The sequence below is a fragment of the Rattus norvegicus genome, chromosome 19 (assembly GCF_021556685.1).
Source record: "Rattus norvegicus strain SHRSP/BbbUtx chromosome 19, alternate assembly SHRSP_T2T, whole genome shotgun sequence".
Lineage (NCBI taxonomy): Eukaryota > Metazoa > Chordata > Mammalia > Rodentia > Muridae > Rattus > Rattus norvegicus.
This window is the reverse complement of record NC_141552.1, coordinates 22,658,787-22,674,098: the sequence shown is the minus strand read 5'-3', so window position 1 is coordinate 22,674,098 and position 15,312 is coordinate 22,658,787. Positions and strand designations below refer to the sequence as shown.

The 15,312-nt window shown below is 41.9% G+C and overlaps 3 protein-coding genes across 10 annotated transcripts in view; 2 read left to right on the top strand and 1 right to left on the bottom strand.

Annotated features, from left to right (window-relative positions):
- LOC147999107 (uncharacterized) overlaps nucleotides 1-15,312 on the top strand; it is a 924,037-nt gene that overhangs the window by 217,991 nt on the left and 690,734 nt on the right. The gene's annotated exons all lie outside the window — the stretch shown is intronic.
- LOC147999133 (disks large homolog 5-like) overlaps nucleotides 1-15,312 on the bottom strand; it is a 190,466-nt gene that overhangs the window by 61,152 nt on the left and 114,002 nt on the right. For 4 of the 6 annotated variants that reach the window (XR_015643884.1, XR_015643882.1, XM_087596186.1 and 1 more), the window contains exon 1: nucleotides 9,936-10,259. The gene's annotated coding sequence lies outside the window, so the exon portion shown is untranslated. Of the gene's footprint in view, nucleotides 1-9,935; nucleotides 10,266-15,312 lie in introns of those variants that run through there. The other 2 variants (XR_015643883.1, XM_087596189.1) reach the window with 2 other exon arrangements.
- Nucleotides 6,263-15,312, top strand: part of LOC147999135 (disks large homolog 5-like) — a 31,434-nt gene continuing 22,384 nt past the window's right edge. Inside the window, exon 1 of the mRNA XM_087596139.1 lies at nucleotides 6,263-6,419. Within this exon, the coding sequence (XP_087452265.1) occupies nucleotides 6,293-6,419 (127 nt within the window). The 5' untranslated portion in view covers nucleotides 6,263-6,292. The remainder of the gene's footprint in view (nucleotides 6,420-15,312) is intronic.

Genomic DNA, 15,312 nt, shown 5'->3' with positions numbered 1-15,312 from the left:
AAAAAATGAATCCAGTATAAATTACCAATATGAAATAATCATACTCAGAATTGAGCTAATTCCTGTGAAGTCATTTAGTTTTTCATTTTCTGCTTCTATTTTCAAGGCATATAGAGTAGCACTATACGAAATCCTAAAGCCTTCTCTTATGGTGCTACCCATTCATTCCTCTCTCCTTGAGGACTTCTCAGGTGACTTAAGAAAACCTGATTTCCTTTCAGATTGTTCCGAGCTGGTGTGATCTCTCAGTTCATGGGCCTTGCCAAAAGCTGCAGAGCCAATGTGTTGTTTTACAACACAAATTTCCAGACATCAATTTTACCAATGAAATCTCAGGAGTCAGATGCTGAATTCAAGTAAAGCTCCCAACCGTCCTTCCTAATTCACTGTTCCCCCAGAAGAAGAGCATTGTAGCTCCCTCTGCACGCTTTCTTAAAAATCCTACCACTGAAAGACTTTCCATTGCCCTAGTCATCTTCATTTCCTATCAAGTTGTGCCTTGATCTGCTCTAGACCAAAGTGCCCTTTAGCTTTGCAGTAAAGGTGTGAGGTAGGTGAGCTGAACAGTAATAAAGTCCATGTTCACAGTAAACAAAGAGCTCTTGCATTAAATGTCTGTGCCCTGGCGATGCTATACCACACATAGTTTTTCATGAAATAATACATTCATGAAGATCAGAGTGTGATCAAATATTTTGTAACATAACTTAGTAATGTTCTCTCTATTACATAAGTCAAGTACTATCCTGTGTATTCTGGCCTTTTTCTGTCATGTCTGTGTGCATCACCATGGGAATCCCAAAGAACATCAATCCTGGGCTTTTGAAACTGTTGCATACAGCCAACCGGGGACCAAAACTACCCAGAAGACTACTGATACTTGACGCACATAAAGTCACCTCCCTATTTTCATATAATTTATGGCAAGAAGTCACCATTGCTGACCATGTCTCATTATCCAACATGCTACTAAATGGAAGAGTTGGGGTAAAGGAGGTCACCAACAAAGCACAAAATTAAGCTCATCTCAGATAAACATGTATGTTTTATAGAATCCAAACATCCGTGGATTTCAGGACACAATTAAAAGTCCAAACACAAGGATAAGAGATATAGAAGAGAATTGAGATTTCCAGTTCATAGGTCCAGTAAACATCTTCAACATATCATAGCAGAAAACTTCCATAAGGTAAAGAAATTAAAGGCCATAAAGGTACAGGAAGCCTACAGAACGCAAATTAATTTAACCAGAAAAATTTCACCATTCACATAATAATTAAAACACTAAATACACAGATAAAAGAAAGAATATTATACAGGGTAAGGTATAAATATCTAGTAAGAAATGAATTCAGACCTATCTGAATTACACCAGACTGCTCAACGGAGACTGAAAGAGCCAAAAAATCCTGGACAGATGTAATGCAGACCCAGGTTCTTATACGCAGCATAATTCGCAATCACCATGAATGGAGAAACCAAGATATTTTATGACAAATACAAATTTAAACTCAGAAGCATAACCGAGGATAATAGGAGGAAAACTCCAAGACAATGAGCTAAACTATACCCAAGAAAAAACAAGAAATTAATCACCTCACAATAATTTCAAAAATAAGAAGAGAAGCACCCAAACATAATTTCACCTACAACCAGAAAAAGAAGACACAGCAGCAACCATTGGTCTTTAATATCTAACCAGACCCTCTGTCACCAATCCCCCAGTTCCTAGGGACAAAACTGCCAGCAAAAGTGTATACAAGGATGGGTCTATGGTTCTAGGTAACTGTGTAGAAGAGGAGTGACTTAAGAGGCATCCATGTGGGGAGAGGCCATTGACTACACAGAGGCCTGTTGCCCCACCAAAAGGAGATCCTGGAGTTGTGAGGTGGGAATGGATATGTGTGGGTGGGGGAGCACTGTGATATGGGCAAAGCTGAGCAGAAATGGGATTTAAGATTTGATGAGGGCAGTCTGGAAAGCAGGAAAACATTTGAAATATAAATAAATAAAATAACCAATTAATAAAAAAATAGCCTAAAATAAAGTAGAAAGTGAAAAGATAAAAGAAAACTTACACCAAAACAAAACTAAAGAAATCCCTGTAGTGTATTAGTCTAATTCTGCTTTTATTTAATGCTAATTTGTAGAACTCAAGACTGGTTAACCCCCAAACGCTGACCCTGCTCCCAGTTAACTGTGATTATAAAGAAGCCAACAGCCAACAGCCGCAGAGCAGAGAGATGGGGGAGGTGAGCCTTGAGGGCTTTGCTAGAGAGGATCTTGAGGAGGGAAGAAGGAGGAAGAAGCTGCCAGAGAATAAAGGAAGAACGTGTGTGATGGAGAGGAGAGAGGAAGAGGACAGAAGCCATGGTTAAGGGAGAGGAGAGCCTGGTCCTGAGGGCTGTCCAAGGGGAACAAAGAGCAGCCAAGATGCTACACAGTCAGTAAGAGTTGAGCGTTAGTGTTTGGAAAGTAGATCTGATACCATGGAGGGCAGGCAGCTGCCCAGCTACTGTGCTGACTAATGCACACTAAAAATAAATTTAACACAATATGTATAACCAGTAAGACAGCTCTGTAGAGGATCCTAAAAGGAATACTTTAGCTTGACGGGAAGCATAAACTATTAGAGAAAACAGGAAATGATTTAATAAAACTACGACAGTCAATCAAAAGAATCCAATAAAAACCACAAAAATTAACAAAATGACAACATTTAATACATAGGTTTAAATAATATTTGCACGTCACTAAACTCATTTCCCCAGTAAACACACATACATTTAGCCAGAAACATGATCACCATCATGATAGATATAGAGGATATACTAGGGAAACAGACCTAAGACACAGGTCCTTATGGCGATTCTATGCAATTTCTCTATCAATAAAAACCACCAAGCTCTAGAGGTAAATGTCTGTGTTAGTGCTGACCTACACCACCAGACGTACATTTTTTTAAGTAAATAACAAATCTTGGGGCTTACAATGTAATCAAATATCCTGAAACATGAGTTTGCAGTGTTCCCTACATTTTTTAAATGAAGCACTTTGACTACCATTTTGGTTGTTTCCAATCCTGACTGAGTGCATCATCAAGGGAATCCCAAGGGAAATCAGAAATGGGTTCTTGAAGCTGTTGCACAGGACCAGTATAGACCTAAGTACCACAGAGGAAACCTTGATTCTTGTCACAAGGGATCATTTCACCATCCCTCTTGTCACATAACTTATGGCAAGATGTCACCTCTCCTGACCTTAGCTTCTTCTCCTAAATGCTGCCAAAGGGAAGATTTGGTGTCAAGGGGTCTGGATTCAAACCACACCAACACTGAATTCATTTAAATAGGTGTAGTTCATTGAATGCACACACCAATACAGTTCAACCAGAACAACAGCTCACAACTGTGTCCTGGACATTGAGGGCCAGCTCATTGCAAGATCCACGTGGGCTCACGCCCAAGTGCTGGATGCTGCTGTCTATGTCCCTGACTCAGGCCATTTTTCTCATAATTGTTCCTATTTTCCTTGAATCTCATGGGTCCTATGTGAAGCTTATAGTTGGGGAATTTGTTAATAATAACAAACCTCATAACATAGAGAACAAAACAGGGTATGTGACCAGCACCACACAGTTCAGTGTCAGGTTTTTTTTGTTTTTCTTTTGTTAGTTTGTTTCTTGGCATCCATGATGTGGAGGCATATTACAGCACAATAGGAAAGAGTGGCTGCTGTGTAACAAATTCGCTGCTGTTAAGGTAGCTATGGGGGCAAGACCTCAGCAGTAGCCCTTAAGATGGGAAGGAGATGATGTGTTTGATAACTGAAAGGAGCTGCCTCAACTGTGTTGCTCTGCCTGCTCAGAGCCCTTTCAACATCACTCTGTCCCTGAAGAGGAACTCAAGGTCTGCCCCCTGCTGCCTGTGAGCCAGGACTAGGCACAGAAAGGCAAGGCCAAAGCGCTGGTTTCCAATTCCTCAATAATGCTGGATTGCCAATAACGTACTTGTATACACAAATACAGTGTGGTAAGTTACAATAGATACTAATCATTTCTTACATGCGGCAGCAGTTGATTGACTACAACTAATTCCAATTAAAAAAGAAAAGAAAGAAACCTGGCTCTAGTGGAAATATACCAAGAAATATCTAGGATGGTGGGGAACGAATTCTGCCATGGACTGAACTCAGAAAAGAGGGATTGGGAGAAAGATGCATGGTTAAATAGCCCACCAGGTTCACATTGTGTCAACTTGATTTAATCTAAGGACAAAGAAGTGGAGTATCTCTGATGGCTTTCTTCTAATCCCTCGAAAGGATCCCTGAGGATTGGCCTCAGTTCTTCACACTTCTTGATGGGGCAACAACACTCAAGGAATCTTGAGACTGTCATAGGCACAGTATTATGCTACGTATACAGAGTAGATAATACTAAGATGTTCAGATGGTGATATCCATTTGTATGCACTCTTAATGTGGACCTAAGGAAATAGAGATCAATGTCCTTAGAATAGAAAGATCAGTTCCAGTTTTTTTCTACCATTCAAAACTGAAAAACTGGTAGGGAGAGAATGGTAAATAATCGAGAATTCGTAGATGATGCTTGGAAAGAAGTGTGGGTTTCTGTGCTGGTTTTAGACGGGTCTCAAGTATCACAAGTTGCCCTCTACCTAGCTGGCCAGATGCACTTTAAGCTCAGATAAACCTCTTTCCACTTTTCAATACATAGGCTTACAAGAGTGTCCTCCAAGGACTGTGAGTACAGCATTGGCCTTTGACAGTTGAGGTGTGTAACCCACAACTATAGTTTCACCCACGATTCTCAGTGTCTACCAGCTATTTCAGATTGTTGCTGTTATATGCTTGACAATCAAGGACGCAGAAAAATACCCTAATAGAGAGCAAGGACATGGTGATCACATCCTTGCCTCTTCTGTATGTTCTGGATGAGGTTTGGTAAAATTCCAGTATTGCAAAAATCTTTATATAGGGCCCAGCACATTAAGGGTCACTATGCACTGTTCTATCTAAAATGGTCTAATCAAAACTGACTCCCATATAACACTTCCTGCAATCCTCATATGAGAAGCTTGAGCTTTTTGTTTTGACTTTTTCTTTTCTCTTTCTTAATTATTTTTTGCTATATAAGTTGAGAGAAAGATAGTTAGGGCCATGAATTTGCCCCCAAAATTTGAACTAAGGAGGAGATCAATCAGTGTTAGTGTGTGCATTCTATAAAGTATTCATTTTTTACTATGATAGATGCTTTTGTGTTTGGTGGGGTGGCCATTTCCCAGTGTACAGGTGCTGGGACCTTGCTCTATCCACTTAATCATGTTTATAGCCTCATTTTAGACGTTTATGTGCACCCCCTATATCTCTTGACTATTTTATTTTTCTGATAGAAGCTCATGGTATATCTTACTCAGGCCTGTGAGCAGTGCTCCTTTGGCGACATTGGTGCAGAGACAAGAACCCCACAAGCAGCATGAGCCCTATCTCTTTCTCTCAACTTATATAGCAAAACATAAGAAAGAAAAAGAAAAAGTCAGTCAAAAATCTCAAGCTTCTCATATGAAGATTGTAGGAAGTGTTATATGGCAGTCAGTTCTGATTAGCATGAGGTTCCCTTCACTGGTGGCTCCAATATTGCACTTTCCTCTGCCAACTGGTCTCCACACTTTTCCTAGCACCATAAAGATTTCAACTCTTTCTCCTAAGGAATATTCTGGCAATTGTGGATTGTTAAGCACATGACTTCATGAGTGTTCCCCTAACACACACCCATGTTGTAACCTACCATGCAGACTATTTCTTGATGTGATTTAAAGCACCAGAACATAATGAGACAAGAGAACTTTTGACTGCATATTCAAGCTGGTATGAAATCTCAGGAAGTTTTAATGGCTAACATTGGTGAATGAGGACAATTTGAGTTATGATGAGACATTTTTGTGTAAGATATGGAAGGAAACATTCATTTAGGTGCATAGGAATTACTAAGGTTTTTTATAATCAAGCCTTGAGGAAAATTTGGCTTTGGAAGCAGGAGATGCTCAGTGGCTGTGCCCTGGGAAAGACTCCTGGAAAGGGCACCTCTGCTTATGCTCAGTACAGGGAGAACATTAGCAGGAGGCAAAGTCTGCTCCCCATGACATCAGCTGTCCCTTCTTGGACATTCTATTGTCTCCTAGAGAGTTCTGGCATCCTCTGTGATGTCACCAGTGTTGTAGTGACAACCAGGGCCCTAGTTTCTCTCAGTCTGAGTCTGGTGGTTACACCCTAAGACATGTTTTCCCGTCTTAGCAAGCGTTTTGGGAGGGGGAACGTCGATTGTGGAGAGACTAGAGTGAAGGAGTCTGGCCTTTCGTCTCAAAGTAATGATGGACAAAGACAGCACTTCTGGGGAATGTGGAGTAAGTTCTGAGCAGTATATATTGAGCTTCCTGTCAGGGGGGCTGGAGGCTTACGCTGACCATTCTAGCAATGGGCCACAACAACTGGAGCATCTGAAAAGGAATTGAATTTCCACGAATATCACAATTCCTTAAAGTCAAGATTTCAGAACATTAGATTCTCCATCCCCACTGGGAGGATATGGTAAGGCAAATGCTATTATACTGTGAACTTCTGGTCTTTACTTTTACAGTGCATTTGTTATGTTACATTGATATAAAAACCCCATCAGGAGTCATGGAGGGTCCACCTTTTCTGAGTTTAGACAGGGCATCAATGTACTTCACTATCATTGCTTCTTTAAATACAGTGTATATCTGACAGTAGGAAAAGGGGGAGAATTGTGCTCCAGGCAATAACCTTATGTTTTTAGACCTTCTCTGATTTCTTCTAACTAGCAAAATTTTTGATCACACTGTGATCTTCATGAATGTATTATTTAATGAAAAACTATTGTGTGGTATAGCATCACCAGGGCACAGACATTTAATGCAAGAGCTCTTTGTTTACTGTGAACATGGACTTTATTACTGTTCAGCTCACCTACCTCACACCTTTACTGCAAAGCTAAAGGGCACTTAGGTCTAGAGCAACTCAAGGCACAACTTGATAGGAAATGAAGATAAGTAGGGCAATGGAAAGTCTTTCAGTTGTAGGATTTTTAAGAAAGTGTGCAGAGAGAGCTACAATGCCCTTCTTCTGGGGGAACAGTGAATTAGGAAGGACAGTTGGGAGCTTTACTTAAATACAGCATCTGACTCCTGAGACTTTATTGGTAAATTAATGTCTGGAATTTTGTGTTGTAAAACAATGCATTGCCTTTGCAGCTTTTGGCAAGGGCCATCGACAGAGAGATCACACCAGCTGGGGACAATCTGAAAAGAAATCAGGTTTTCTTAAGTCACCTGAGAAGTCCTCAAGGAGAGAGGAATGAATGGGTAGCACCATAATAGAAGGCCTTAGGATCTCAGATAGTGCTACTCTAGATGCCTTGAAAATAGAAGCAGAAAATGAAAAACTAAATGACTTCACAGGAATTAGCTCAATTCTGATTATGATTATTTCATGTTGGTATTTTATACTTGATTCATTTTTTAAAAGTTTTAAAATAAGAGTCTTCGGTTTTAATTTGAGGCTGTCTTAGAATCATGAAATGCTTACACTCTGGGCAACTAAACTCCAGGAAATCTTCTCCAGTCATACAGCTGGGTCATATGTGAGGCAACAACTGTTTAAAAGGGACAGCTGGTTGCTTTCTCCTGGAAGAAGCACTTGGGGGTTGACTGTCACTTCTGAACCTTCTGTTCTGAGTCACTTCGCAGAAGGGGCACTTTGCTCTAACTCCTCCATGGGACCCATCCAGCACTGGGGCTGGAGGCTCCTATGGTGTTGCAGCTCTGAGCTGGGAGGGGTAGCTCTCACCCTGACTTGAAGAAGCCTGTTTTCACAGCTGATCTAGATCTGAGGAACAGGTGCTTTTAAAGAAGCATGTGAAAGTATCTCCTGCAGGAGAGCTCACTATGCAGGGAAAGTCACACAGGACAGGGAAAAGTGGCTTCCCAACTTCCACGGGGCGAGCGAACCAGCGAGGGCACAGGATGGTTGAGGAGTTTATGAAAGGCCTGCATCTCCCTGAAAGTCTTCCAGCAACTCTACATCCCACCACTATCCCAGGCTCACAGGTGAGGATCAGCAAAGCCTGCCACCTACTGGGGTCCCTGCAAAGTAAACCTGGAGTGGTGAACTGGGGAAAACACTTCAGGGGAAGGGGAGACACCAGTCCCCAGGGCCAAGCCTGGCATCTGTTCATTTGGCTCTGGCTTCTAGGTGTTGCCTAGTGCAGGGCTTGGTGAGCCCAGATCTCAAAAGTCTTTGGCCAAAGAAGTGAGAGCCCACAGGGCAATGCAAACCACGGCAGGGCAGGGCAGAGCAAAGCCGCACTCCAGCAGACAGTGTATAAGCTATGGGCTCCCGGGACTGGCAGGAGCAGGGCTAACCCTTGCTCTTTGGGCAGGGCAGGGCAGGGTGGGGCGGGGCGGGGCGGGGCGGGGCAGGGCAGGGCAGGGTGTTCCGCACTCCAGCAGACAGTGTATAAGCTATGGGCATGCGGGACTGGCTCATTATAAGGCAGGGGAGTAACACACTCCTTCTAAACAAAGAATGACTGTACTAATAATCTAACCTTAATATTTTGAATTTCTTGTCCCATATAAAGAACTGCCTCTTCTAGAGCATTCGCCCTGACTTCAAACCCTCCATGTATCTTTCCTTGAATCAATAAAGCAATACTAACATTCTTAGATAACTTAGATGAGCAGTGTGGACCTCTCTAACCAAAGAAGTAGTAGATAAGGCAAAAGGAGACATTACACCAATCAGAGCAGTAAGACCCAGAATTAAGGCAACCACAAAACGCCTGCCTCTATGAAGTACAGAGGAGGCATGATGAATGGCCTCTATGCCAGGATCAAAAAACCATGTCCCATTAACATAGACAGGCAAAAGTACATAAGGAGGTTGTCGTACTATGACAAAAACATTTTTCCTTGTAACAGTAAGACAATTAGATAATTGACAATTTATGCAAGTAACATGATAAACACCATGACCATCCTGACAAGGGAAAAATCGCCATGCTCTTCAGAGGAAAGAAAGGAGAAAGGAGCAGCCACACAGGCTAAAACGGAAGCAGAAACTCTCTTAACCTCAGAACGAGGTCTAATAAGGGTTACTTTATGAGGAGCAGCCAAAAGACGCTATAGATCAGGCTGAACAGGAAGCAAGTGGGAATTAAAAATTGGGGGAAAGGTAGGGGAAGCCCATCCAGGGGCAAACCAGGCATTAGCAGGGGAGGTCGGTAAGGAAGCATCTCCTTTGGTAAACCTATACTGTTTCAATTGCATAGATAATCATGTTCTGGACTACTAACAGACCAATCTAAACGTTTAAAAGTTTGAGCTGTAGGGCTAAAGGGAGTAAAGTACGCAGCTTTGGAGAGAAAACCGCAAGACCACCATTTAGGGTAGCCATTAATAGCAATATTCTCCCAATCAGAGATCAGCTCCTCGCCATTCTGACAAGCAAACAAAAGGGAAGGCAAAGGACCTGAAGAAGATGGAGGAGAATAATGAAAGCCTCCTTTAAAAGGTAAAAATAATTTTAGAAACTGAATGTCTCGCTGACTGGTGGAATCGTCACTACAAGCACATTTTCGAGGAGTTGGAGACTCTGAAATTAACTCTCTCTCCTCTAAAGAGAAACACCCTTTAATGTCATTTTTAACAGTAAAGCATGTGGGAAGGGAGTCAGCGATTCCAGAATAGTTGTAGCAAGTCAAAGTTCGTTCTTTGAAATAAGAACTACTTTCTCCTCACCTTGACAAGGCCAAATTCCCAAGGGGCCACATGAAACAAGGGAGGATCAGGTAAATAAGCCCAGTAAGAGTCTTGGGCAGCAGCATAGAGAAAAATAATTACCTGGGTGAAGAGCAGTGAAAGCATAGCAGGAGAAGATTGGAGGGAGTAACTGGGAGTCGGAGAGGAAGCACGCTATCTCTTGCAGCAGAGACCAATTCTTGAAGCTGATCCCAAGTTGGCAACAGCGTGGTAGATGAGCGACCATGCAGCTGAAGCCTGGTGAAAGCAGAAGTGAGGCGCTGCTCAGAGCTGTCTGGCGTCATCAGGAATGAGGCACGCTCCGCTCTCATCTTTCACTGTCGGTTGTTGAGGGGAGACTTTCTGCTTTTCTGCCCTGGGATTGTATGATCTGATGAGGCGGTCCGGAATCCAGACTGGTGACTCGGCATCCTGTGGAAAGACACATGCATGCCCCCTTGCGGAGGAGAGAAGAACATCTGGTCCCTTCCACTTAGATGAAACAGCTTTCTGCAAATCTAAGGGATGGTGATGTTCCCTAGGATCACAATGGCGCTGTTGCAGATCTACCTTGAGAATCTTTTTTTCCCTTTTCTTCTTTTTCTTCCATCTAAATTAAACTGGGTATTTCTCATTTACATTTCAAAGGTTATTCCCATTCTCATTTCCAGGCCAACATTCCCCTAACCCCTGCCCCTACCCTTCTATATGGGTGTTCCCCTCCCCATCCTCCTCCCATTACCGCCCTCCCCTGAGGAATCCAGTTCACTGGCGCTCCAACCTTGACAGGACCCAGGGCTTCCCCTTCCACTGGTGCTCTTACTAGGCTATTCATTGCTACCTATGCGGTTGGAGCCCAGGGTCAGTCCATGTATAGTCTTTAGGTAGTGGCTTAGTCCCTGGAAGCTCTGCTTGGTTGACACTGTTGTTCATATGGGGTCCCAAGCCCCTCCAGCTCTTTCGGTCCTTTCTCTGATTCCTTCAAACGGGGTCCCATTCTCAGGTCAGTGGTTTGCTGCTGGCATTCGCCTGTGTATTTGCTGTATTCTGGCTGTGTCTCTCAGGAGAGATGTACATCTGGTTATTCAAATAATTACTTACAAAAAGAGCATGATAATAAGTGAGTGGGGGAGACATATTTTAATTCTCCTCCCTGTACCTTAGCCATCTGTGTCTTTAATATTTGGTTAGATCTCTCAATAATTGCCTGCCCTTGAGGATCATATGGAATGCCTGTAGTGTGTCTAATAACAAATTTAATACAAAAGTTTGCAAAGGCTTTAGATTGATAAGCAGGAACATTATCAGTTTTCAGATGCAGCAGGATGGCAAGAAATGCAAAAGAAGCAAACAAATGCTGCTGTACATCCTTGAATGCTTCTCCCGTCCTGGCTGTGGCCAAAATAACTCCAGAAAGGTATCAATAGTCACTTGAACAAAGGAAAAATTTCCAAAACATGAAACATGAATTACATCCATCTGCCGTAGGATTCCAGGCTTGAGTCCTTGAGGGTTAACTCCAGGCAGAGAAGCTGGAAGTGTTGTAGGACAAGCAGAACAATGTTTTACAATCTGACGAGCTGCCTCTCTAGTCAAGAAAATTGATATCTCAGTGCCTGAGCATTTTGGTGGTGAATACCATGGGAGGCAATTGCTCTACTAACATCATCTAAAAGCGAACCCTGAGTCAATAAATTTGCATATGAGTTTCCTGTGACTAAAGGTCCAGGAAGACTATTGTGAGCCCGAGTATGTCCCACAAAATAAGGAATCAAGTGTTGACGCACCAATTGTTATAATTTTTGTAATAAGGTATTAATTGTTGTTTTGTCTGTGTTGATCACAGCTATCTCAATAACAGGGAAGAGTCTATCACATTTTGAGAGTCAGGATAGAGGTTAAAATGAATCGAGGAATAATGAGAAAAAACTTCAATAACTGCATATAACTCTGTCTTTTGAGCTGAGGTAAAGGAGGTCCTGGTGTCAGTTTCAGAAACAATAACGAATGGCTTTTCCATTTGAAGAACCATTGGTAAAGAATATTTTTCCTTGATCTAAAGGCTCCATAGAGAAGGCAGAAGGAAATATAACTTGTTGTCAATTCAGAAAATGTAACAGAGGATTTTTTGGAAGATGATATAACACTTGCCCCTTAAAGGAGACAAAAGCTAATGCAAAGGAACCAGAAAAATTTAGCAACCACTCAACCTGAGTGTTGGTGCAGGGTATTCTAATCAATTCAAAATCTTTACCCAATATCCCCTAATCCTTCTCTACCCTGCATAATGAGCTGAGCTACTAAATCATAATAAGGAATCAAAACGTGGGGAGGGAGCAGGCAAATGGATCCATTCTAAAGGTCCTTGTTCTTGCCAGATAACCCCGGTGGGTGTTAGGGAAGTATGCAGGATAACACATTCACAGGCCTCATATAAATCAATTCTGACAGTGAGTTGTGCCTGGATGGCCTCCTCAAACACCTGCAGAGCCTTTTGTCCCTCTTGAGTTAACACTCAGAGAGATTTGGGACAATGATCTCTCTTTAAAATATCAAAAAGTGGCTTTAATTGGCCAATGGAAAATTTTACATAAGGTCTAATCCAGTTGATTTCTCCTAGCAGTTTTTGGAAATCATTTAAGGTTTTCAACTTATCCATCCTAAATCTTAAGACTGCATGTGAAATAGGATCAGAATAAAGAATTCTCCCCAAATAATTGTATGGGGGATCCTTTTGAAAATTTTCAGGAACCACTATTAACCCATACTTACGCACACTTTGTATAAGGTTATCCAAAGCTTGATTCAGCAAAGTCAGGGAAGAATGAGCAATCAAAATATCATCCATAGAATGAAAAATCAACAACTCAGGAAACTGTTGACGAGTGGGAGACAAAGCCATATCCACAAATGTTTGACACAAAGTGGGACTATTTTTCATTCCCTGTGGGAGCACTTTCCATTGAAACCTCTGGTAAGGCCTTTGTAAATTTGTTGAGGGTAAACTAAAGGCAAAGGCTTCCTGTCATCTGGATGCAAAGGGATAGTAAAGAAACATCTTGCAATCTATAACACACGCAGAGCATCCTTCGGGAATCTCTGTGGGAGAGGGCAGTCCTGGTTGCAGAGCCCCTTAGCCTCCATGGCTGCATTCCCCTTCCTTACATCTTGTAACAATCTCCATTTGCCAGATTTTTTCTTAATCACAAAGATAGGTGTATTCCAAGGCCTGGTGGAGGGTTAAATATGACCGTTATCCAGTTGTTCTTGTACAAGGTGAGTAGCTGCCTGGATCTTTTCTTGACAAAGGGACCACAGATCCACCTAGACACTTTGATCAGTGGCCCAGACTGTCTTATCCCCAGTTAAGTCAATTACCCCAGAGATACTTTTCCACCTAAAAGAAGTCTAACCTCATCCTCATAATTAGCTTTAAATAAGAGAAATTGTCCCTCTGTGAGACAGGACCTGGCCAGGATAAATCAGTCTGCAGGAGTGAGCCAAATAAATGCCTACCAGATTTTCCACAAGGGAGAGGACATAAGGTGAAGTAGGGCCATATTTAGAAGTATTTTCTTTTCATTCCTTAACAAGTTTAAAGGAGATGAGTTCCCATTTCTGGATCTCCATGCTTACTGTTAGAAATAGCATCAAATGTTCCCCTTGTTCCCTGGCCTTCTACACTGCTTGCAGAATACGGGACTGAGGGGGGCTTCTTTTCTTACTCCTTTTCTTAGGCGTAAGAGGGCCCAGTCAGGATTACGATATTTAGCTGCCTCATCCTCTCTCAGATTCATCTCCAGGATCTAAATGCTCTCCCTCCTCGTCCTCCTCAGGGTCTGAGGAAGTCTCTAGTAAATCTACAATACACTGTGAAGGCGGTGGTTTTGATGACTTAGCAGTTTGTTTCTTATTGGTTTGTTTGGACAGTAGAGGCACTCCTTCCTTCACAGCACTGTTTGTACTACAAACAGACCCTGCTGATGAGCTGGGCAGGTCTGTTATCTCAGCCTGGGAAAGTGCCTGTTTCACCACAAACCAGAACATAAGCGCTTTCTCTGGAACCTGTCCTTCGTCTTCCTCATCCTTATGTTCCAGAATCCAGGTTTTTATATCCTTTCCTATGCTTTCCCATGCTGCTTCATCCAAGGTCCCTTTATCAGGTAACCAAAAGCTCACAGAACAAATGAAGAGGAGACAATCAGAGAGCTACTGTTTTTCAAAGTGAATTCTCTTTTTAAGCAATACCTTATGAAGAATCTTTTCATACATAGATCCCTCACTGGATTCAGTTTGCCCATAATAAAACTATAAAACTATCACACTATCACTTCATACCTATTCTTTCTCAGCACTCCTCTTTGGCCGAGGGGACCGTGGCTCTCATATATGGTCCTTTCCAGATCGAAAACATCAGGAAAGGGGTTTGGGGCTTACACAATTCTTCCAATTCTGAGTCCCACGAGTTGGGTGCAACTTACTGCCGGGGTCTAGCCTTGACACAGGATCCGGGTTCTCAACTGAAGGCAGGGATATCTGGAAGGTGCTTAATAAATATACAGACTACTCTGTGGGTACAAACTGACAGGCAATTTCAAGGCTTGAACTCTCTCTCTCTCTCTCTCTCTCTCTCTCTCTCTCTCTCTCTCTTTCTCTCTCTCTCTCAGCTTGGGGCTGCACAGACTGCATTCTCTTGTGCACTCTGCTTTTTCTATTGTGGTTTTCTTTTCTCGAACTCCCACACTCATGTACACCTTTGTTTTATTACCCTTTCATTCTCACACACACTCTTCATACACACCTCACACATATTTCACACACACCACATGCACTCTCCTTTCACTCACACACACAATCTTCATACACTCGTCACATTCTCTCTTCTCATCCTCTCCAGCCTTTCTCTTGCTTCAGTCTTTTATTAATAATCCAAAAGTAGGTAGAAAAAAGACATTGTATAATCATTGCCAAATCAAATTCAAAAGAATAACCACATCCCACAAAGAAATAAGAATTACAATTGTTGGCCAAAGTTTCAAGCTTCCCCTATTCCCAGGCCTGTGGCCAAAATAATAATAATTGTAAACTTATTATTATTTAAACTTTAACTTTTAACTTATTATACTTCAGAGCTCAAAGCTCTGAGGTCAGCTACTTGCATTTTCCTGGGAAGCTCTAATGATAAATGACATAAGCAAAGATGCCAGGCAGTGACCAGAAAGTATCAAGTTAACCCTTAACTCAGTGGTTCCGCTAGCTTTCTCTTCCTTGCACACAAAGACTCTTGTATGAGTCCCCGTATTCTGACTAGTATATAATTTTATATATTCTATACTTTCTTATCCAGGAACCACTCTCAAATGTTATATAAAACTTAATTCCTAATGCAATAACTTTTTCCTTTCTTAGGGTCCTAATGCTGGCTCTAATTCATTTTCTGATAATTACTTTAAAGTTTCTTTGCAAGTCAAGCATTAAT